Genomic DNA, 25,255 nt, shown 5'->3' on the forward strand with positions numbered 1-25,255 from the left:
CATATTACCCTTTTATTATATAGGATACCTAGTGTGTTATATAGGGCTTTGCACATAGTAGTAACTCAATTTTAAGTTGTTAAAAATGAATAAATAAATACAAACTTAAATGTAATAACTTGCCCAAGGCACTTATAGTAATAGGGTTGGAATTCTTACCCAGAGGTCAGAGATAAAGCTCTTAATCACTATACTCTTAGTTGTTAAAAACTAAGATTTTTTTCTAAGCTATATTGATTGTGTTTATGTACAGATAAATGTCTAAACATTTCTCTAGTCTTATTTCTGCATATTTGATCTTAAAAATATATGTTAAGTATAATTTTGTAAGCATTTTTTAAAGTAATAAAACCTTTACATGATTTGTACCACAATTGTACCTTGCAAAAATGATTTATTTAGTCTCTGCAGTTAAATAAATACAACCTCAAATTTTCTAAAGATAAATTTTATTAGCCTTTCAACAGTGGTAAAATGTAAATAAATCCTGGCTATAAATATTAGTTAGAAAGATGACAGTGTAAAAATATTTATTAAAATTAATGTTCAAAATAAATTGAAGTAAAAATGAGTTATCTGCAATAACATTTAATCAAATACTAGCAACACCTTAAAGTCTTTCAATAGCACAAGACAACTTTTAGTTTTAAAATGTTAGTTGGAAATATGTTTTTAAAACTTTTAAATTATTAGAGATCTGTGTCCATTAGGTTTGTAATCCAAAGCTCAGTTCCCTGAGATTCTATGGGAGCATTTTATCCTATGTGCTAAAACTAAGCTACCAGGATTTTTACATATCTGGAATTCTGCAGAAAAAGCATTAGAACCTTTTTTAAAAGCCAGATCATTGACTTTTTTCCTTCTCATTGAATAGTCTACTAGCCTTTATTAGTCTTTTTTTAAAATATATTTTTATTGATTTCAGAGAGGGAGGATGAGGAGGAGAGAGATAGAAACATTAATGAGAGAGAATCATGGATTGGCTGCCTCCTCCATGCCCCCTACTAGGGATTGAGCCCACAACCCAGGCATATGCCCTGGCCAGGAGTTGAACCCGTGACCTCCTGGTTCATAGGCCAATGCTCAACCACTGAGCCATGCCATCTGGACATCCTTATTCTTAATCACAGAAACTTCACAAAAATTTTCCATGAGGTAAAAGTAATATTTAGAAAAATTACTTCCTTTAACTATTTTTTTAAGTTTTTTTGTGCCAAAGAAGTAGGCTTGTTTGCTTGTTTGTTTTAGCATTAAAACTTGAAAGACATCTTTTACAAAAGAACATTTCCAGGACCTACGCAAACCCTAATGTGGGAAAAACAGAACACCAGAGAAACACTAATGAATTTGAAAGGCTATTGATTAGAGCTGATGAGATGAAATATAATGATATTAATAGTATTCCTTTGCAAACATGTTTATTTATTATTATAGAGAATTTCTTTATTAAAAATAGTGATAGATATACTTGATTAGCATTGTATTTAAGGTTTACCATTTTATGCTAAAATTTCACAATGTTTCCACTTAAAGTAAGACATTATCTCTTTAATTTGTCATATATTAAGGAAAAATATAGAGTTGTTTATATTTCATGTTTTAAAACTAACATTTCTTCAAACCATTGCCTCTTTAAAAAAGGGTGCTTTTACTGTTATTTTCAAGGTACTTGCTGCTGGTTTGTCTCACATGTAAAACATTCTTAAAACAGACTAGTATTGAATTTATCAAACTACGTCCTTTTTAAGTAAGAAGGTAGTTTAACAGTGTTTCAAGATGTTTGCTATAAACATGGAGCTGTGAGATACATAGTATAGTACAATGGTCTCTTGCTACTGTACAGTTTTATAATAAGACTTTTTCACTCAATAATATATTGAGGATATATTTCCATATAAGTCGTTCTCAATGGGGGTATTTTCCCATGCTCCCCGACCATCACCACCAAGGGGACATTTGGCAATGTCTGGAAACATTTTTGATTGTCGTGACTGGATGTATTGGTGGTACTATTGGCATGTAGTGGGTAGGGGCTATTAATCATCTTATACTGCACAAGACAGCCTCCCACAACAAGAGTTATCTAGCACACAGTGTCTCTAGTATTGAGGTTACAAAATTTCTCCATACTACTTCCAGATAAGCTTTCCCATTCACAAAGTAATGCAGAATCGAGGGAGTTGATCACCCACGCTCTCAATGTTATTGGGCATTAACAATCATTTTCTTTTTTTTTTTTTTTTAAATATATTTTTATTGATTTTTTACAGAGAGGAAGGGAGAGAGATAGAGAGTTAGAAACATCGATGAGAGAGAAACATCGATCAGCTGCCTCCTGCACATCTCCCACTGGGGATGTGCCCGCAACCCAAGTACATGCCCTTGACCGGAATCAAACCCAGGACCCTTCAGTCCGCAGGCCGACGCTCTATCCACTGAGCCAAACCGGTTTCGGCAACAATCATTTTCTTATTTGCCAACCTGATAGGTGGAAATTATTTCTTATGCTTTTATAATTTCATTTTTCTTACAATTAAGTTTTAATATTTGTTTATCAATTATATTTATTTTTGAGGATTTGTTTTCTTTATTTTTCTCCTAAGTTATCTTTTTCTTACTGATATATAGGTGCTCTTTTATGTGAAGTATATCACACATATATTTTACATATACAGTGGGCCTTGACTTACGAGCATCCCGACTAACAAGTTTTTTGAGATACGAGCTGTCTCTCAGCCAATTTTTTGCTTTGAGTTGCGAGCTAAAATTCGAGTTACGAGCCAGCTTCAGATACCCCACCGCTAGTTGGCGCAGCGAACGTCACAGTGAACGCCACAACATCAGCCCAGCATCACGTGTCTCACTCGTTCATTTTATGATTTGACATACAAGTAATTTGAGTTACGAGCTCCATCATGGAACAAATTAAATTCGTAAGTCAAGGCCCCACTGTATCTTTTACTTTATGCACTAATACTCTTTTAACAAAATTCTCTTGGGCTCAAAGAGTGGATGGAATGCTCCATACTTCTTAGTCTTGGGCTAAATAACTAAGAAGATAGAAGCACCACTACCTCAGCTCTCTTCTTGGGATGGTTAGTGGGTTGGGGGTCTTTGCTGAAAGCTCTGCTATATTCAAAGGCTGAACAGATAGTACTGGTGATGAGAATGGGGAGTTCGTCCTAGAGCAGTCATATTGGAGCCATGACCAATGACTGTTTCTGGATTCAATTTGAGAATCTTCTGAGGAAGGAAGGTCTTCTTTTAAAAGGTCAGCAGAATGACCCAGTTGGCATGGCTCAGTGGTTGAACATTGACCTAGGAACTAAGAGGTCACGGTTCGATTCCTGGTAGAGGTGCATGCCCAATCCTCAGTAGGAGGCAGCCAATCAATGATTCTCTCTCATCATTTGATTTTTTTCTCTCTCTCTCCCTCTCCTTTCCTCTCTAAAATCAATTATATATATATATATAATATATATATATAATTCTATGTATATGTATATATATATATTTTTTAAAGGTCAGCAGAATGTCTCCTTGTCTAGATGAAAGATGAAAAAAATGTGTGTGTGTGTGTGTGTGTGTGGTACATTCTCATTAAGGGATCAAATGCATTCCTCCTATATTATTATTTCACCTCTGATTACGATATCAATTTAGAGAAGATGCAGTATATTTAAAATATTTCACCTGAAAAAGATCATTAAATATACTTACAACGAGAAATAGGGCAGTAATCCCAAGGAATGAGAGGATTTCCCGTGTAACACCAGGGACCATGGGCATCATCATCAGGATTCCGACAGTAATTCTTATTTAGCTTGCTAGCATCTGGTTCCCAGAAGATATGCCTGCATAAACAAAATACTCTGAACATCACAAGATGCTCATTTTGTCCAAAAAAAACCCAAAATGTCACCAAGAAGATAAAACCCGAGCACATAACTTTCATTAGAGATATGGCACAAGCTTCAACTGATATGAATTTTGATTATTTTGTTTGATATTTATTTTGTTTCTACAGTTTGGAAGCATGTTCTCTAGATCAGGAATATGGAATAGGGCTGAATAATTAGCATAGTTAAATGATGAAAGATTTTATGGCTTTATTTCTATTTAATAATTGCAGTGGTAAGGCACAATATACCTGTGCATGGAAATGAACACTGGCAAAAAAAAAAAAAAAAAAAAAAAAAAAAGCAGATGACAAAGAACATCAATATTATAAAATAACTAGAAAACATAATCCATTGCAAAGTACTTTTTTGTTTCAGTGACATATGAAGCATCTCTTGCAAAATAACTTTGCAAAAATACAAGAAGAAACATTGAGAAATTAATAACAATAATGTACTAATAAAATAGTTAAGTTATAAAATATCATTGGTCATAGAGTTACAAAATGTGATTTCTTGACAGATAACTGAGTAACACTTTGGCCTTTCATATTTTACATCTTCACTAAATTTGTTACAAAAGAAAAGCAAAAATATTGTATAGAAGACCATACCTGCTTATGTGCAGTATATATATATATATATATATATATATATATATATATACTGTACATAAGGTACAATATCATTACTGTACCTTACTAAATATTTAAATTTTAAAAATGTATAAACATAGTAAATTGTGGACCTTAATAATAACAGCAGTTGTTCTGCTGTTCTGCTGTTTGGTCAATTTGCATATTATGCTTTTATTATTATAGATTGATATTTATATTTACTTCAGTAATATTAGTGAAGTCAAATTCCACATGGCCATCCTAACCAAATCATGAAAACTATACATCTAACTGTATTTGTTTTGGATTATTTATTACTACCATCTTAACTGTAATTAATATGGGAAGAGCTTTGGACATGGAAACTTAGATCATCTTTTCAAACTCAAGTTTATTTTCTGGAGCAATAACAACAGCAAACACATATAATACCATGTGCCAGATTCTATGTGAGTTACATATATAACCTAAGTGCCACCATGTAACTTAATCATTCATCAGTTTCCTACAAATTATTTCCAAGTGACTTTTATCTATTTCCAAAAGTAATCTTAAGCTTAGTAAATTAATAGTTATAACCATTGCAATACCTAAGTAAATGTTACATCTTTCCAGTAATATGCTGCTAAATATTTAACAACTGGAACTCTGAAGTGTGTAGGAAGGGAGTCTTTATAGGTTGTTCCTGCTGATTTTTGTGGTGTAAATACTTCCATCATAAAAATATTGACCTTCTAATGAGAAATCAGTAAAGGCAGAGTTAGTACAATTGTCTCTCACAGGTCTGTCCATAAGAGCTAGATCCACCCCTTTGTATTTCTAAAAATGAGTTTTAAAATAGCAGTGTTCAAATTAGCATTTAATTTTAATCATGCTGATTCCTGCCTAAAATTCATTAATGAATCCCTTTAATGCTCAGGATAAAATCCAAACTTCTTTAAACAGCTTCCAGGGCTCTATACAGTCTTGCCAATGGGGAATTCCTTGGCTGTGGACAGTGGCCAAATTACGTTGTTTCAAACTTCCAAAATTATTTCTGATTTTCGAACAATTCAATCTTTAGGCTTTTGAACAAACTATACCTTCTGCCTAATGCACTCTATCTCCCACATTTCCTTTCAGCAATTCCTACTTATCTCATGTCACAGCTAATGTCCCTTCCTCTAGAATTCTTCCTGACGATTAAAGGTTTGAGTGCCACTTCTTTGCATTCCCACAGCATAAAATATGCTATTTTCATAATTTTTACAATATGATATTGGCATTTTCTGTTTTCTGGCATTACATACTAGAATTGAAAATCTATGAGGAAAGAATTCTGCTTATGCTTGAAGTCCTAGAGCTACTGTGCCCAATACAGTGGCTATTAGCTACATATGGCTACTGAGAAATTGATATGTGGCTAATCCAAATTGAATGGTGCTATAATTGTAAATATATGCCAGATCTTGAAGGTTTTACATTTTAGTATAAAAATGTAAAAGATCTCATTAATAATTTTATATTGAATAGATATTAAAATGAAAAAGCTTTAGATATATTTGATTTATAATAAAACTATATTTACAAAAACAATCCTGCCTGTTTATTTTTACTTCTTTCAATGTGTCTATTAGAAAACTTAAAAGTACATATGAAGCTTACATATGTGAAATGCACTACCTTAGAATTATCACTATTTATGAAGTAAATTAATTGAAACATTATCATCCACTAGTGAGTACATTTTGGAAGAGAATAAAGGCTTTAAAGTTAAAGTGTGGCTGGAGGCAAAATGACTCAATTTCTCTGAGTGCTAAAATTCTTATTCACGCATATAGAATGGTCAAGTGTGATAACTCATCTAATGTAACTATGCATATATTCTGGGATATTTTATGTCACAACTATGGCCTTTCTTTTGTAATTTCAAACACACTGACACTATTGCTAGGTTTGAGTGGAAGATAACTTATTTTTCTGTGAATATGTCCAATGTTAAAATCTCTACTTCTTTGAACTATATAGAATTTTTTCCAATTACATTCCTTTTATTTTAGAAACATTTTATATGTCAAAATAAGGTTATATAAGGAACATGTCTTTCTAAGTTTTTAGGAGTTAATTGGATATTAAGGTATGTATGTACATGAAAATGGTAACTTACTCAATTTTTATGAATATTAACAATTAATTATGAGAACATAATAATATAATGTACTATATGAAACATAAAATTTATCACTTAATTATGCCTTGTCTTATTAAGTAATATAAATTATTTTCTCAATATGACCATATCCTCCATAAAGATGGAGTCAAAATGTATACCCAATTTTTGTTAATGTTCCCCATGGCACCTATCACAAAGCAGAACATACAGTAAGTGCTCAATAAATATGTACTGGTTTGAATTTCTTATTTAAAAGTTTGCTACTTAGAGGTAAAATATTAAATTGAGTTGCATGAATAACCAATCTAATGTTTTTGTTAGCTTATGATGATATATAAAAATGGAAAGATATATCAATGTGCATACCTGCATATACCTATTACTGTTATCACTACACTAGAGGCCCGGTGCACAAAATCTGTGCACGGGGGGGGGGGGGATGAGGGGGGTGTCCCTCAGTCCAGCCTTCACCCTCTCCAATCTGGGACCCCTCGGGGGATGTCCAACTGCATGTTTAGGCCTGACCCCACACAACCGCAGTCAGGGATCGGGCCTAAACTGGCAGTTGGACATCTCTCTCATAATCCAGGACTGCTACCTCCCAACCGCTCACCTGCCTGCCTGCCTGATTGTCCCTAACTGCTTCTGCCTGCCAGCCTGATCACGCCCTAACCACTCCCCTGCCAGCCTGATCGACACTTAACTGCTCCCCTGCCGTCCTGATCACCCCCAACTGCCCTCTCCTGCAGGCCTGGTCCCCCCCAACTGTCCTCCCCTGCAGGCCCAGTCGCTCCCAACTGCTCTCCTCTGCTGGCCTGGTTGCCCCCCATTGCCCTCCCCTGCCAGCCATCTTGTGGTGGCCATATTTGACCATATGAGGTGGCCATTTTGTGCGAGGGTGTGATGGTCAATTTGCATATTACCTCTTTATTATATAGGATACTATATATTGTAAGAAAGAAATTTACACACCGGTGTAAATCTTCCATGTTCTTGTCCCACATTGAGCATGTTAGTCCAGATCGTGTTTTGGATAAATTGCCCATATAATTTTTGCCATTTCCACGATAACAATCTAAACATAAATAAATACATGGGAAAAAAAACTAGTGAATACTAGGGAATACAGATAGAACAAAAACATAACATATACATTCACAAAAGTCAACATAAAAATTAAATCACTCTAAAATCTGTACAAATTATTTATTTTCAGCCAAATTTCTTTTTCATTAAAATGAGACTTTATGCAGTAAATTGCACATTTTAAAAAAAATTAAACAGGTGGCTTTTAAGGACACTTACAGTGGGACTTTTTAGAATGACATATATATTTCCCAACATTTTCTTCAGAAAAGAATGACATAATGAACACTCATATACTCATCACATTTGTTGTGTTTTAATTTTATCTTTCATGTGATTGGGATTTTGAGTCACCCAAGCCAGCTGTGTTTTCTTTGTTTTTAATATGTTGGGTTTTTTGTTTTTGTTTTTAAAATGATTTTTAGAGAGAGGAAGGACAAGGTATAGAGAGATAGATGAGAGAAACATCCCCATATGTTAGCGAGCACTGCTGCCTGCCCACCCCCTACTAGGGATTGAGCCTAAAACCCACAACCCGGGTATGTGCTCTGATTGGGAATCAAACCAGGAATAGAACCAATGACCTCTTGGTTCTGGGGTCTATGCTCAACCATTTAGCCACATCAACCAGGCCAAGCCAAGTGTTTTGCAAATGCTCTTTAATTTCATCTTTTATTTGCTCATGAATAAAATCAATTTAAACACGGGAATATTGACTAAATGATATTTTGTTCTTTTCAGAGCTTTTATCATTATTACTGGTGAGTTTGATATCTTCATTAAGTGGTGCAAAAGAAAAACTTCTTTTTATATAACAACAAAAACAAAAAATGTTGAGGCCTTTGAGACTGAGTAAACATACTGCCAAGTAATAGTCACTTAATGACTTAGGCATACTTTGGTTAATTTTGCATGAATTAGTACTATGCTGGTTTTAAAATGGTTATTTTTTTATTTCCCACACTTCTTTTGTAGTCGTCATTTTCTTATAAATGAATGTTTCCTTCTCCCCTGCTCCTTCCATTTAGGTATTATTACTGCCAGTAATAGCAATGGTAGTGGTAGCAATACTACTGTTAGTAGTTGAAGGAGTGATATAAATGTGGATTATGAATTCTCTTAAGTGTATCTCACATAATCTAATAAATTGTGTTTTATCAACATTTATAAAGAAAGTCTGTAATTTAAGATTTTATTTTTTAAACAAAGTTATTTAATATCCAATTAGAAGAGCATTTATAAATAAGCTAATTCAGGTGTTGCAAGTTTTGAGAAGAAATTTCTAACTTATCAAACTATATGTGAAATTTATATTTTCTGGTATATGGAGAGGATAACAGCAACATTCTTGTGTGTGTGTGTGTGTGTGTGTGTGTGTGCGCGCGCGCGCGCGCGCGCGCGTGCCATTAGCTTGGCGCATGCCATTAGCTTGGCAATATCAAATGATAGCATAACAGAGTTAAAATTTCACAGCTGTATGTTGAATTGTCTATTAAGTAGGACTTCATTTTTAAATTGCCCCACAGAGCCTGCACTTCGTTGTAATGTATCAGTACAATACATTATTAAAGAAAAACAATGCAATAAATGTTAAAGTATTAATAAAAAAGATAAAACATGGAATAATGGAAAGATCATTTTAAGGAGGGTTCTATTCAGTCACAGCTGTGCTAATCTGAGTATTTAGCTAAGTTATTTAAATTCTATAAAACTAATTTCTTTGTCTATTAATTTGTGCACTTACTAGATAAGCAATAACATCTACTTAACTTCTAAAATACAAAACTCTCATTTTATATTACCTGATCTCTTAGTAAGTAATACTTACTAAGTAATACACAAAAGTGTCTTCATATATGCCAGAAGCTTATCAAGCAATTGCTCTTTTTTGCCTCTATGGTCACAAATTATCAGTAATAGCTTTAACGAACAAGATAGGAATAAAACATCCAGTAGATACCAAGACTCCCTCAATAATTGGTTTTAACTTTATTTCCAAATGACCTTTAAAATCTGCCAAAGAACAGTGAAATTGACTGAAAAGGGACTCATCCCCTCTTCTCTCTGCAACTGTGTTCAGAGTTGTTCATGAAAAATGTCACTGAGAAAGAGGTTAAAGGATAGATGAGTATGTATAGGACAACAAATCTATGAAATGAAGCTTTGACTCTGGCTTGGACTTTTTAGGATGATTTAGGATTGACAATAGCCATCATAATTAAATTTATGTGAAAAAAATAATTATTCAAAAATTAGAGCTCTCAATTTACTATATACGAATACATGTCCATAACCTAACATTATTAATAATCTTTGACAAATAATTTCTTTTTAAAATCTATTTCAATCTGACTTTTCTCTACTACTGCTCCTGAAACAATTACCTTCAATGGCACCTATGTTTTCAAGTACAAGGGTGATTTATTTCAAACCCCATTGTTACATACCATCTCCCCTGCTAACACCCAGGTCCCCATAACTCTCATCTCCTAAATTACTGAAACAATCACTCAACTGATTACCCTGTTTGGGTCCTTGTCAGAAGTTCTGGGTATTTTCCATAATGCAGCCAGGATCGTCCAGTTAAAATTTAAGTCAGACAGGTCATTTAATTTCTCTTCTCAGAACCCTACAAGAGTTCCTTCCTTTTCAGAATAAAAGTGTAAATCCTTCCAACTCCTACGAGGCCTATGCGATTTTAGCCAATTGCTCTATAACATTGGTTCTCAACCTTCTGGCCCTTTAAATACAGTTCCTCATGTTGTGACCCAACCATAAACATTATTTTCGTTGCTACTTCATAACTGTAATGTTGCTACTGTTATGAATCATAATGTAAATACCTGATATGCAGGATGGTCTTAGGCGACCCCTGTGAAAGGGTCATTTGACCGCCAAAGGGGTCGCAACCCACAGGTTGAGAACCGCTGCTCTATAACCTCCTCTCCTGAGACTCTCTATCTTGCTCAGTCTCTACCAGCCATAATGATGTGCTGTTTCTTTAAACTTTTCAAGCACTCTTCCATCTCTTTGCAATTGTAGATTTTTTCTATCTAGAATGCCCTTTATAAACAGATGTATATGGCACATGTGCTCCCTGACGTCTTTCTGGTCTTCTTAACACATTGTTGCGGGTCATTTTTATCGTGCGCTAACAGGTGGCGCTGGCCATTTTTGCTAATTTTTTGCGCAAATGGCAACATTCAGTAAAATTACGATAACTTTAGTTTACGTATTTATATATTACCCGCATTCTACCACTAGTCTATAAAAAACGTATTAATACGTGTCCCGTGCTCTACTACCAGTCAACGTAAAACATATAAGTAAAATGTATAAGTACGTTTCGCGCATACAATGTGTTACTATGTAAGATCTTCCCAAACAATTCTATATATATAAAAGCCTAAGCGACTGTTAGGACCTATCGACCACATGACCGGTCAAATGGTCACTATGACGCGCACTGACCACCAGGGAGCAGACGCTCAATGCAGGAGCTGCCCCCTGGTGGTCAGTGCACTCCCATAGCCGGTCAACCTCCCACAGTCCCTATCCCTGGCCTGCCCTGATGTCGCCAGCCAGGCCGAGGGACTCCACCCATGCACAGATTTGGGCACTGGGCCTCAAGTTAAAATATAAAGTAGCAAAACCCCTCTCTTCTAACTGGAACACTTTTCTCTCTAGCACTACCACAAACTAACTTACTATCCCAACCTCGTTTTTACTTTGCTTGTTTTCTATTTACCAGAATTTCGTTTCAAGGAGGTCAAAGAATTTTGTTTTGTTTCCTGGTATATCTCCAGTGCCTAGAACTGTGTCTGGCACTGGTATACAGGCAATAAGTAAATAAACGTTGAACAAATGAATGGGAATGTGAAAAAGAAATTAGACTTGGGGACTTTGCTTTTCAACAAAAGCAGTGCAATAAGAAGTAGGCTTTCTGCTGTAAATTGTGAGCTCCCTTTAGGCAGTTCCCCTGAATTTAATCATGCCCATATTGCAAAATGTCAACTATTACCTTGTCCTCTCGACACGTCACATTTTGGAATTTGGGAGCAGTAGCCAACTCGGATGTTTGGATCAGTGGTAAAACACCAGGGTGACTCAGCCCCATCTGGATTTCGGCAATAATTTTCTCTTAGGTCCCTATTGAGAATAAGCATGTTAATGTAAATTGCCCGAGTTCTTACATTGATGGAATCAGCACTACTATACCTCTAGACACCCCAGAATGTGTGCATGTCAATAATTAGAGTTCTAAGTTTTAGTTTTAGGATAGTTAGAACAATTTAGAATTCAATATATGCAACGGACACTGCCCCATTACTGAAAAACGTGCTGAGAGATGTCAGTATTCTTTTCCTCCCACCAGCCTGGAGTTTCAGACAAACACTCCTGCTTCACAAAAGAGAGAACTGGTACCACTCACTACATTCTTCTCACTTATTGTCAGTCTAGGACTCTCAACTGCTACACATTTTAAAACTAAACTCTTATTTATTATCTTTATGGCTCATACATAATGTAGAAACAACATGCATCTCTCTGTAGAATAAAGACTAGTATTAATAGTCATTAATTACTCTCACTTAAACTGAAAATTTTGCCTAATCAAACATTTGCCACACAAAAACATCATACCTATTTCTTCTTTGAATTCTGTCTTTTCTCGATTCATTTAACTTGCTACATATATTTATTTTAATTGCACATTACTTATTTCTTGACTTAGAGATGTTACCTAAATCTTTATAAATATTTTTGTAAAATAAGGACATAATTATAACATAGAAACCTAATACAGAAGTCATCAATGTAGTATAGGTACATCCTTTATTTTACCAGTAACTTATTAAGTATTTAGAGTTCTCAGTAAGGAAAAGTTCTATACAAATATTCTCTGTGTATAAAAGTATTTTAATGCAAAACTTAATATAAAATTCACTTCAAATGAAATACTGAATTTAAGACTTGCTTTCCTAAACATGCTCTCTAATTTAAAGCAAGCTTGCACTGTCTTTTTTTAGATCTGTGAATAATAATTTAACAAAATTAATATTCAATCTATTAAAACCACATTATTTACATCACTTAGGTCCAATTAAAAGCACTGCCCTGGCTGGTGTGGCTCAGTTGGTTGAGCATTGTCCTATGCACTGAAGGGTCCCCAGTTCCATTCCCAGTCAGGGTACGTACCAAGTTGAAGGTTCTTTCCCCATTTGGGGCACATGCAGGAGGCAACCAATCAAGTTTTCTCTCTCATATTTATGTTTTTCTCTCTTCCTCTCCCTTCCTCTCTCTCTAAAATCAACAAAAACACATATTTTTAAAAAGAACTATAATTTTATTGATACCAAAATTAACCACTAGAAACTGAGAAGTTCTTAAGGAAGAGGCTTGGGTTTGATTATAAAATCAATAATAATTTATACTGTAAAAATAGGTCCTGACACAAACTTTGTTATTTAAGGTTATACTAACAGTGATTGCCAATAGTTAAGGCCCCAGAACAACAAGTTTTCATAGTTATAACCCCTATTCAAGCCTTTAGCCTTCTTATAAATGATAAAATTATTAACTGGAAAGGTAAAGAAAATCTGTCATTTCTTTCAAACAATTTATACTAAAGTTTCAAAAATGTATGTCAGTACAAAATATGTGCATTAAAGTTTACATAAAATTTATACCATTTTGTAATTTTAGATGAATAATTGCTTAGTTAAATTAATTTAGGGCGAGATCATTAGAGTTCTGAGGCTAACAAAAGCCTTAGTTTAGGCCCACTTTAAAAACCTATATCGAATTGCAGTGAGGTTGAACATCTTTTCATATATCTGTTGGCCATTTGTATGTCTTCTTGGGAGAGTGTTTGTTCACTGGAAACCTGTATTATCCTATTAACTGATGTCATCTCAATTAATTTAATTTAAAAAATTATTTAACACACACAAATCAATATCTATTAGCACCTCATTAATCTAGATTAAGCAAGCGTGAGAGTCAAGGCATGCCCAAATGTTTTTTCTATGATCTTTCCCTTTACTTGAAGAAAGAATTGTTTACAATTTCTAAAACAAATTAATTATTATATGATTCATGTAGATTCATCACGGGCACTATGGTTGAGTTATAGTTTTAAAATTGTCATTTGTAAGGAGAGTCTCATATTGCAGCAAATGGTGTTTAATGCAACCAGAGACACCTGACTAGCACACTGTTCTCTGCTAGACCACAAATAAATGCATCAGCATTCTGAGAAAAATGTTGAGTCAGATTTTATCTGCTTTATAACAAAACTCACTATTTTTTTTTTGTATGTGGGTTTGGTAATCTTGACCAAATAAATAAATTAAGAAAGGATAACTTAAATTCTGATAACAAATAACAACTAAACTTTTGATAAATTTAATTGTGAAATATGTGAATTACATTATTATTTTTTTCTTACAAATAAATTTAATTGGGTATTCACACATACATTATTTCTTACTTGAATATTACCAGTCTTAGAAGTTAACAGACAGTGTGAATGGCACTGACAGTGTCTTCTCTATCTCTCTTAACTAATCTTTTCTCATTTTCTTTGCTTTCTTTACTTTGATATTTATTTCTGAGGTGTGAAGCATATAGGTCAGGAATAAAAAGTATACTCCTGTGAAAAAAATGATGGAAAATAAACCCAGAATAACAACTATAAATGTGTTATTATAAAATAATGAAAAAACTCATAAGCGATGAATATTTATTATCTAAGTAAATACATTAAATTAACTTAAAAAGAAAAACATAAAATAACTCCCTTCTCCAATGGATTGGCTGACTAGTGCTCAAAATTCTCCATCTTGAAATGTTAAGCTCTCTTATTAAAATCCAATTACATAAAGCCAATATATGTTATTTATAGGTGCTATTTCAGCAAGGCACTATGAATGACACGTGTGTTATAAATTTCAAAAGCAATCATTTTATGTTCCCCATAACAAGGTGGACAATTTTAAAACACATGGCATTGTGGCTGTGTCTGTCCGACAAGTCAAGTGGTGAAAAAAAGCAGCCACAGAGGAGGCACATACAACCAAGTTACTGACATTTAAGGGAAGTTTCTTTGGCTTAATTCACCTAAACAAATGTTTTACATCCCCATTTTTAAAAAGCAAACCTAGAAACAAAAGAAAATATTCATTTAACATTTAAAAAAAAGTTTGTTTCAAGGCCTAATATTCATCAGTTTACAATATTAGCTGAAAATAAGATACTCCTCTTTTTGCAGGAGAAAAAGTATATAATCTAAAGTTAATATGAAAGGCACTGGTTTAAAATTTGACTGGTTACTATTACCATTTATTGGTTTGTTAGACCTGTAGGAACAAAGCTATGGCCCTAGCCAGTTTGGCTCAGTGGATAGAGCGTCGGCTTTCAGACCACAGGGTCCCAGGTTTGATTATGGTCAAGGGCATGCACCTTGTTTGTAGGCTCCTCCCAGGCCCAGGGCCCTGGTCAGAGCTTGTGCATGAGGCAACCAATCATTGTGTTTTTCTGACATCGATGTTTCTCTGTCTTTCCCTCTCTCTTCCACTCTCCCTAAAAATTAATAGAAAAATATCCTTGGGTGAAGATTAACCAGAAAAAGAAAAGCAAAGAACAAAGCTGCGATTAGAAACCTGTATATGTGCTTCCCAAAGCATAGTACATAAACCATCTGATTTGAAAGTACCTAGAATTCTTGTTAAAAAATGCATATTTAACCTAAGGAATCAAAATCTCTGAGTAGATTAATCTGCCTTTTGATTATCCCTAGCACACTAAAGTTTAAGGATCACTAACACAGAAATTAGTGAAAAGTAACCACCCTACCTCATTTTCCCAGAGCTTACTGCATATTTATAATATTTGCCTAATTTACTCACTTGCACTTGAAATTTTCAGGAGTTATGTCATGCTGGTGAGGATACTGGGAATCCCATCGCTGACATGGAATTCCATTCCAAATGGTATTGACAGTTCCCCGATAACCTTCTCCTTGACCTTGAATGCATTCAGTTGTTTCCATAGGGACATTGGTGTCATTCATAGTACTGTGAGCTATTGATAAAAATAAATACAAATTAATAAAATCTTTCAAACTATCATCCTTCTGAATGTTCATTTGCATTCATATTACCCAAATATTTTGTCACATACATTTTTATAATAATTGAGTGGAATAAATATTAAATGTATCATTATTACTATCACACTTAACGTACAGGAGCAAGTTGACATGGTGGACCCGACTGTGAGATTTTTCTCCATATAAAACAGAATATTTTAGCTTGGCTTCATCTAGACCAGTTTAAAAAAGCATCAACTGGTAATTTTTAAGTTTCCTGGATCTGTCTACTCATGTTTTAACATTCGACATAAAATTTCTCCATTTATTAATGTTTATCTATCCCATATATTTTTTAATCACTTTTCTTTGGAAATTGAAAAACATCTATGAGTAATATAATGATCAAGTAGGGAAATAAAAAAAGTACTTTGCTCTAAGTTTGGCCATTAAAAAAAAATTACAAAAAGGGAAATTAATATTGGTCTAGAGATTATAGTTATAAAAAAAGTCAATTTATCATTATGGCTATCTCCTTTCCAATTTTCCTTTCAAATGTCAAATTAGGAGGTTCTTGAAAAGTTCTTCAAAGGCATTTATTTCCATATGTCACTATAACATATATGCTGAGTATATATTTCTGAAATAGCTATACAATTATTCCTAAAATTAATTTGCTTAAATACATACAAAGTTGGTGATGGTATTAACCTTGGTTTTTCTCTAATATTATAAATATACTAGAGACCTGTTACATGAATTCATGCCCAGATGGGGTCCAGCCGGCCTGCCCCCATTGGGGCTGATCGGGCCGGACCAGCTGGGGGAAGGGGACGTGGGAGGTTGGCCAGCCAGCCCTTCCCCCTGGTCAAACTCCTGTTTGAACTCCCTGTGGAACTCCTGGTTGAGGGGACAATTTGCATATTAGCATTTTATTATATAGGATTTGAAGCTGATATGCTAATTTCTTTTATTTTTAATAAACTTGTTGGCATTTAAAAATACAAAAATTAGTTGTTCTCGCTCTTTTCTTAGTCCAACTGTAATTCTTACCATATTTTATGAAGTTCATGAAAATTTTAGTAACAAAGAAGTAAGAAAAAAATACAAAATTAAATTTTTACCACAACTTGGACTTTCTTTTTGTCTTTAATGTTATTCAAACAAAATATTAACTCAAAACATTCTGGAGCAACCAAAATTCATATGCCTTTTCAAAACATACATGAAAATGTTTATGGTTCAAAAGAGTTAAATTCAGTGTAAACTCCTCAGTAACCTTTGCCATTCCAATGGCATTCAAGATACTACTGGATAAAACTCAATTTGACACCCTCCAGGACAGTTTATGATTTGAATAAATGCCTTTGATTTATCCAATCTGGAATTAGATGTATCAGTTCTCCAAAGGAGAGGTCAAAATTAGACATGACTTCAGAGGCCGAGGATGTCTATAAAAGTGCTCCTTATTTAATAGAGTAAAAAATTTAATGGCTTTTCACTTTTATTTAACTTTATATTTTCCTTACAAATAATTACTACCTCGTGTGGCGAAATGCTTTATTTCATTAAATTCCATGGAAATTACATAGCTTGAAGTTATTCTATGAAGCTTCATGAAAAAAGGAGGAAGATTAATTAATAACCATCCCAACAGCTGGAATATGTTGTATATACAGATTTCTACAAATTTGCCTTTTAATAACATCAGCTCATTTTTAAATGTTTTAATTTTTTACGTACCTACTTTAAGAAAAAAAAAAGTGCCTCAGAATTATCCTAAGTTAAAAGGAAGTTCAAATTGAGATGAGAAAGTGGCTGAAGATTGGCCCATGAAGTGCTCATTGTTGATAGCCTAGAGAATGTTTACAAATGTACTATAAGAACAAAAATTATTGAGGAGAAATGACTTGTATAAAAAAAGTTGGTTCTAATTAACCAAGTTCTTTATGATTTTAATATTACCTAAACTTCAAGAAATAGTAAATAAGATGGATTTCATAGGTCCTGAGGAACTATATGTATTTCATTAAAACAAAGGCCACTAAGCTGCTACATTTCTGATAATTTGAGTTTACTGTTAAATTATGTGAGGAGACTGTGGGGGGAGACTTTAAAGGATGATAACTCTAAAACAGATAAAAGGTCAAGCTCATATTGACATATTTCATGTATAGCTGCAAAACTATATGTGATGTGAAAGAAGACAAAACAAATGTCCTCAGGAATCAATAAATTTGTTAGCTTAGCATCTTAGAAGAAAAGATTTGATTCCTTCACTTCTTGGACACAAACTCCTGGGCAGCAAACTTGTGACCTTGGTCGGGACTCAGAGTCCTGACAATGGGAGAAACAGAGTTAGAGCAGTCAAAGCAGAAACACTTCTATTAATCTTTTCACAAACCTCTTTTACTTTCTTACTTATTTGTATATATTGTTTTATTTTTTTTATTACTGACTCATTTTTTTTTCAAGGCTGAAACTATGGCTCTTTGTTTTCACGTGGAAATCATCAGTAGCTTTTGTTTAATGTAAAAGAAAAAAAAAGAACTGCCCCCCCCCCACCCTACACACACACACACACACACACACACACACACACACACACACACCCCAAAACAAAAATAAAACTTGGCTTAAAGGAAACCCATCTGTCACCAGGAGCCTGGTTGAAAGATTCATATTTTTAGAAGAGAAATACAGTACAGAATAATTTAGAGAGCAGTTTTTACAGAAGTTTGGGGGGCTAGAAGTTTTAAAGCTACTTTGGGGGACTTATTCCCCAGACTCAAGTATTACTCTGACACTGTGAACACGTAACAGCAAAACTTAGTCTTAATGAGTCCCCATCAATCACCTTCAGCTAGATGTGGGCCCAACACATCTTACTAGGAACCTAGATTGAGGCTGAGCCAATCAGAGATTAACAGTCTCTTATTCTCCTTGGACAACAGTATGATTTGCCAGATATAAACCTAAACAATGAAAAAAAAGGGAATATGCTATTTAGAGATGGTGAGGGATTTGGCCATGATTTGATGGAATTTCTAAAAACGGCAGCAGATTCAGAGGGCTATTTCCTCTACTATGTGAATCCACCAGTAGCCTCTCATTGTGTAACTATGCCTGTGTGGAGATGTGAGAGCAAAATTTTATGCCTACTGTGTTGATGTAATATTAAATATAAAGTGTCACTTTTAGAGAGTATTGCATTTTCCAAGTAATTTTTCATAAGCACCTTTTACAAAATGACACTATTGTAGAAATGACCTAGAATCGTTAAAATGTGAAACAATACATAGAGCTTTAACCAATTTGAATTACACTGCTTTCTGTAAAGGGAGATAATTAACATAAACAAATATTATCATAGTTCATTAAGAAATTAATACCGGGAAAATTAAAAGAGTAGGCAATCATATGATCATCAGAAAATATTAAGAGGAATGTTAATATATAAAAGCTAGTAGAAAATAACTATTTTCCTAATTTGAAGGTAAATATATAACCTCAAACACCTAATGGTTTTACTTATTCTTGTGTTTTTAATTCAGTGGAAACATTACCTATGATTTTAACTACAAACTAGCAGTATTTATTTATTTTTATTTTTTTAAAATATATTTTATTGATTTTTTACAGAGAGAAAGGGAGAGGGATAGAGAGTTAGAAACATTGATGAGAGAGAAACATCAATTCAGCTGCCTCCTGCACACTCCCCATTGAGGATGTGCCTGCAACCAAGGTATATATCCTTGACTGGAATCGAACCTGGGACCCTTCAGTCCGCAGGCCAACGCTCTATCCACTGAGCCAAACCAGATAGGGCAAAACTAGCAGTATTTAGATAGAATTTTACTTTAACTAAAAAGTACCTTCTGAAGTTAGTGCATCTGTATTTATCCTATTTGACATTCAGCTGCTAGCAGTAACCCCATAGACCAGTGGTTCTCAACCTTCTGGTCTCAACCTTTAAATACAGTTCCTCATGTTGTGACCCAACCATAAAATTATTTTTGTTGCTACTTCATAACTGTACTGTTGCTACTGTTATGAATCGTAATTTAAATATCTGATATGCAGGATGGTCTTAGGCTACCCCTGTGAAAGGGTCGTTCAACTGCCAAAGGGGTTGTGACCCACAGGTTGAGAGCTGCTGCCATAGACAAAACTTCATAATTCTGGTGACAATGTATAAAAATAAATAACAAAGGCCAAAACGGTAAATTAGTACAAGATAACTAGTTGTCATCAATCAATAATGCATGCAGCTGTCTAATAACTATTACCCAATGAGCACCATGATGAATGATTTGTCCATAGACCCTTTAATGTGATATAAATGTTTGATCTTTGCTGCCTACATACATACTTACTATTCAGACAAGATGACTTATTCCTGAACTGCAATAAAGTCTACTTCTTCAGCTGTCCTACTGTATAAATATCAAAACCTGGTTCAAAAACAAATGTTTTATGCCAATTACTTTGGGAAGGGCTATTAAATGGTAGGAAAGGTGTTCCTTTAGAGACTTAATACTTTAACATGGCACCTAAATTAAGGGATGAGTTTGAAGAGTCTCTGGAAGCCAAGTGAAGTGTTAAGCACAGAAATATCCTCAAATATTGGCGGAAATGGATGAAGTCTAGCCAAAGCAACATGTTTTTTAAATACTGCATTCCCACGTACACAAATATTTTTGCAAGTAATGTCTACCAAACTCATACTGAAACTATCCAGAATCTTCTGAGAGTTCCGCACAAATAAAACATTTGCCAGAGGTGTCAGTAGTGATCACCCTTTGGAGCAGATGCAAAGATAATTTATATGATCCTTGGTGGCCTAGGAGAGAAAGAATGTTTTTCTTTGATGATTGACATGAAATTTTCTGTTTGGAGATGCTTTAAGGAAAACAGCATTTGCTAATTAAATGTTTTACTGTCCTGTTAGAATACAATCAAAAACAATGGGTGCCTCTTGGAATGTTAATTTCACTTTGCTGGTGTGGATTGCTAGTGGGGAACTTTAAGGTTTAAGAGAATGGGCATTAATTGTGATGCAATATGTGGAACAAACATCTGCTTCTCCCCCACCCCCACCACCGCCCTCCCACCCCCCCAAAAAATAGTAGAACAAGATGACTAATAAGTCTGATCCGTTTTCTCTGTGAAAGGCTAGCCAAATCTATGCAGAAAGACCACATGGCCCTAACGGAGATCCAAGGCAACTGAAGAATTCTAATGCACACGCATATTACAGAGAGCCACCCCCATGGCTCTGTAAGACTTACATGGACAATAAGTAAAGCCCTACATTTACATATCCCCCGCACACCCCAAAACTTGGTTTTCCCAGTGGTGATAAGCTATCACTGTTCTTTTGACTATAGTGAAGAACAAGTTGCTTCACAGGCCCTTAGACAAATACTTGCTTATTCTTCCAACTAGTTCAATCCACCCACTTCTTACTCCTAGCTATTGAAGAGCAACTGAAATGCAGGCTTTACTCTATGATGGTCCCTGGAGATTCAGAACAGTGTGTAAGGCTACTCGCCTGTCAATAGACTTGTATTCTTTGGGGCCACAAAAGACAGGACCGGGCTCAATGTAAATTTAAAAAGTTTCTCGTTTTAAAATTGACGTGGGAAAGTAGTATAAAGACCTCCAAAGTGCAAACCTCAAATTGCTTGCACGTTTGCTTTCCATGTGAACCTACAATTCCTGACTGAAACTTTTCCCTGGACTTTATCCAAGCCTTTTCTGGTATAAAATGCTCAAGAGACAAGACTTTCATGAAAGGTCTTCAATTCTATACTCTTATTCCTTAGTAGATGACTTGGAAAAAAAATAAAACCTTGAAGCATAAGATCTTTCCCTTGAGAACAGTATTGACAGTATCGTTTTTTCCTGACTCAGACTACAGTAAGAAGATTTTATTCCTATGAATCTCTGTCTGGCGTTAGATGGATTATTAAAATTCAGAGAAATAACCAGCTTTCTTTAAGAAAGAAAATAATTTCAGTGTGTTAGCATGTAATTTTAGAAAGTTATTTTCCCAACATACAAACATACTGAATTTTTAAAGGTAGATGTTTTCTTAAAATGATACCAATGTATATTAGTTACTAGGAGGAAGGGTTCCTTTCATTAATGACCAATGGCAACATAACTACATGAGACTGCTCAGTCTGCCATAACAAAATACCACAGACTGGGTGGTTTATACAATAGGTGTGTATTTTCTCACAATTCTAGAGGCTGGTAAGTCCAAGACCAAGGTACCAGTCAATTTGGTTCCTGGATTGCATATGGCTACCTTCACCTCATATAGTGAAGTGAGAGAGTGAAAGAGATCTCTCTTCTTCTACTTATATAGCCACGAATCCTCATTTTACTTTAACCTTAATTACATCTAAAAGCCCTATTTCCAAATACAGATACAATAGGGGTTAAGATTTCAATATATGAATTTTGTGGGGAAGGGACAGAATTCAATCTATAACAATATTTTTAATAGAAATCCTAGCTACCAAAGATCTGCCTAGTTTAGATTTCTGAAGTGGGATATAAAGTTTCAGTTATGCAAGATGAGTAAGTTCTGGAAACCTGCTGTACAACATAGTACCTATAGTTAACAATACTGTACTGTATGCTAAAAAAATGTTGAGAGAGATCTCTAAGTGTTTTTACCACAATAAGTAAATAAATGGCAGGGGATGACAGAAGGAAACTTTTGAAGGTGATGGATTTGTTTATTACCTTGATTGTGGGTATATAGATGTGCTTAAACCCATCAAATTGTAACATTAAATGTGAAGCTTTTCATATCAATTACAACTGAATAAAGTTGTTAAAAAATAAAATGGGCCGAAACCGGTTTGGCTCAGTGGATAGAGCGTCAGCCTGCGGACTGAAAGGTCCCAGGTTCGATTCCGGTCAAGGGCATGTACCTGGGTTGCGGGCACATCCCCAGTAGGAGATGTGCAGGAGGCAGCTGATCGATGTTTCTCTCTCATCGATGTTTCTAACTCTATCTTTCTCCCTTTCTCTCTGTAAAAAATCAATAAAATATATTTTAAAAAATAAAATAAAATAAAATGGTCTGGACACTTACATATCTAGAACTTTAAAAAATAAGAAAAAGAAATAAAAGGAAAAAATAAGGCAAATCATGAAAAGTCTTGTCTCTTTTGTCCATAAAGTAAAGACCATCAAGACAACCAGCAACAAGGGGACAAAAATTAGGCCAGGGAAACAAGAAACCTGAGGATGAGTTGATGAGGTGATGGGAAGACGGTACAAAGCAAATTTTCCTGGTAGACAATATCTGACAGAAGCCAAGTTTTCATATGAAAATCAAGAAGCATAAAAGAAATTCCAGGAAACACAAAAAGAAAATTAAAACTACCACTTTGTAGGAAAGTAACATTCACTAATTCAACAAATATTTGTGGAACTACTACCATGTACAAGACAAAGTACTAAGCACTATCGGAGCTTACAAATCTTAACAGTGCTGTTAACTAAAAAATTTCAAAAGTAAGTATAAAAACTGGACTCTAAGAAGTACATGGAAAGAGAGGCTTATGGTGCTATAAATATATAATGGGATTTGACCAACTCAGGGACATTGAATGAAGAAATGATAACTGAGTTGAACTTTGAAATCATGAAAGGAGAGAAAATTGTTTGAGGCAGAGGAAATGGCAGAGGTGAAGGAACTATTATGACAATACTAGTATGGACAATGATGAGGTATAAGAAGGAAACTATTCTGATAGAGCAGAGAGCATGGAGAGAAATGTGGTAATATGTGAGGTTAGAGATATGGATGTAGGAGTAAAAGATGGTTTTCTTTCTTCTTTGTCCTGAGATCAAAGAATATCATTGAAGGGTTTTTTTTTTTAATTAAATCTTTATTGTTCAGATTATTACATTAGTTACTCTTTTTTCCCACCATAACTCCCCTCCACCCAGTTCCCACCCCACCCTCCGCCCTCACTCCCCAAATTGAAGGGTTTTTAACTGGTGTGTGTAACTGAGTACATATGTTGTATGCCAGAGATGGGGTATACTCAGATTGAAAAAAATATACTATTGGCAGTGTAGAAAAGGAATTAGAGGGGAAAACTAGTGAATATGGATACAACTCTACTCAGAAGGTCATACAAATATTCAAGATAAAGAACAATGCTCTCTTGGACAATGGAGACAGTGATAAAGTGTAATGGCCAGATTTGAGGGTACGTAGAAGATAACATTGACAGGTATGGATGGATCAAATGAATATTGAAAGAAACAGCATGTCTAGTATTATGCCAGATTTTCGGCAGTTAAACTGTGTAAATGGTAGTACCAATCATACAAAAGAGAGTTTAAAACATAGTAGACCACCCTACAGCCTAGATAAAGAAAGTCAGAGATAAAGATAATAAATGATAGATGAAATGCCCAACTAGGTGAGCTGCTGGTCGTGAGAGGTGAGGATCAATCGGAGCAGCTAACAGGAGTATCCTAGTGAGTGCACTCTAGCGGGATTACATCAGCCTTACATGTCGCACATGCAGTAACTCAGCTGTACTCAGGGGAACACCTGGGGCTCTGGAGAAGCTTCATAACAATGCTAAGTCATCATTTGTCCTTTATAAAGTGGAATTTTCAGATGCACGTGATGCATGATATCCCAAGCTATTGAATGCAGAACCAAATGTGAGATACTCAGTTATCCTCTTCTAATTAAAGTCACATTAAATAAATTTGCAAAACATCTGCATTTTCAAAAAATCTAAAAACATCATTGTTTTCTTGATTTTTTGAAAAAAGTTATTTTATTTAAAGTTGGTTATATTTATTAAATCCAATAAGCTTATATTTAGCAAATTAATAAAATTTTAAAATTTATATTTTAATTTCCAATACAGTAAATATTGAGTCATATAATCCACATTGACAATTTGAGGATCTCAGTAATGTTAAAGACTATAAAGATAAGTGTAAAATAAGTGTAAAAACTGAACTCTAAGAAGTACATGGAAAGAGAGGCTGATGGGGCTATAAACATATAAAAAGGGATTTGACCAACTCAGGGACATTGAATGAAGAAATGATAACTGAGTTGAACTTTGAACTCGTGGAGGAAAAATTGTTCGAGGCAGAGGAAATGGCAGAGGTGAAGGAACCATTATGACAATATGGGACATAATGAGGTATAAGAAGGAAACTATTCTGGATAGAACGAAGATCATGGAGAGAAATGTGATAGTACATGAGGTTAGAGATAACAAGAAGTTTGTTAACAATTGATTTAAATAATCAATGAGAGTTCCTGAGGGATAGCAACCACAACCATTTTTAAATTGCCAGAGAACTGTTCAAGTTCAGTTCAGAAAAATACAGTTATGGCCAATCA

The 25,255-nt window shown here is 34.5% G+C and overlaps 1 protein-coding gene across 1 annotated transcript in view; it reads right to left on the reverse strand.

Annotated features, from left to right (window-relative positions):
* HGF (hepatocyte growth factor) overlaps positions 1-25,255 on the reverse strand; it is a 69,142-nt gene that overhangs the window by 14,278 nt on the left and 29,609 nt on the right. Inside the window, exons 8-11 of the mRNA XM_081102775.1 lie at positions 15,665-15,839; positions 11,776-11,903; positions 7,641-7,743; positions 3,721-3,854 (exon numbers count right to left, since the gene is read on the reverse strand). Coding sequence (XP_080958901.1) covers positions 3,721-3,854; positions 7,641-7,743; positions 11,776-11,903; positions 15,665-15,839 — 540 coding nt within the window. The remainder of the gene's footprint in view (positions 1-3,720; positions 3,855-7,640; positions 7,744-11,775; positions 11,904-15,664; positions 15,840-25,255) is intronic.

This window comes from Myotis nattereri (genome assembly GCF_964212035.1).
Source record: "Myotis nattereri genome assembly, chromosome: 11".
In the NCBI taxonomy this organism is placed as follows: Eukaryota; Metazoa; Chordata; class Mammalia; order Chiroptera; family Vespertilionidae; genus Myotis; species Myotis nattereri.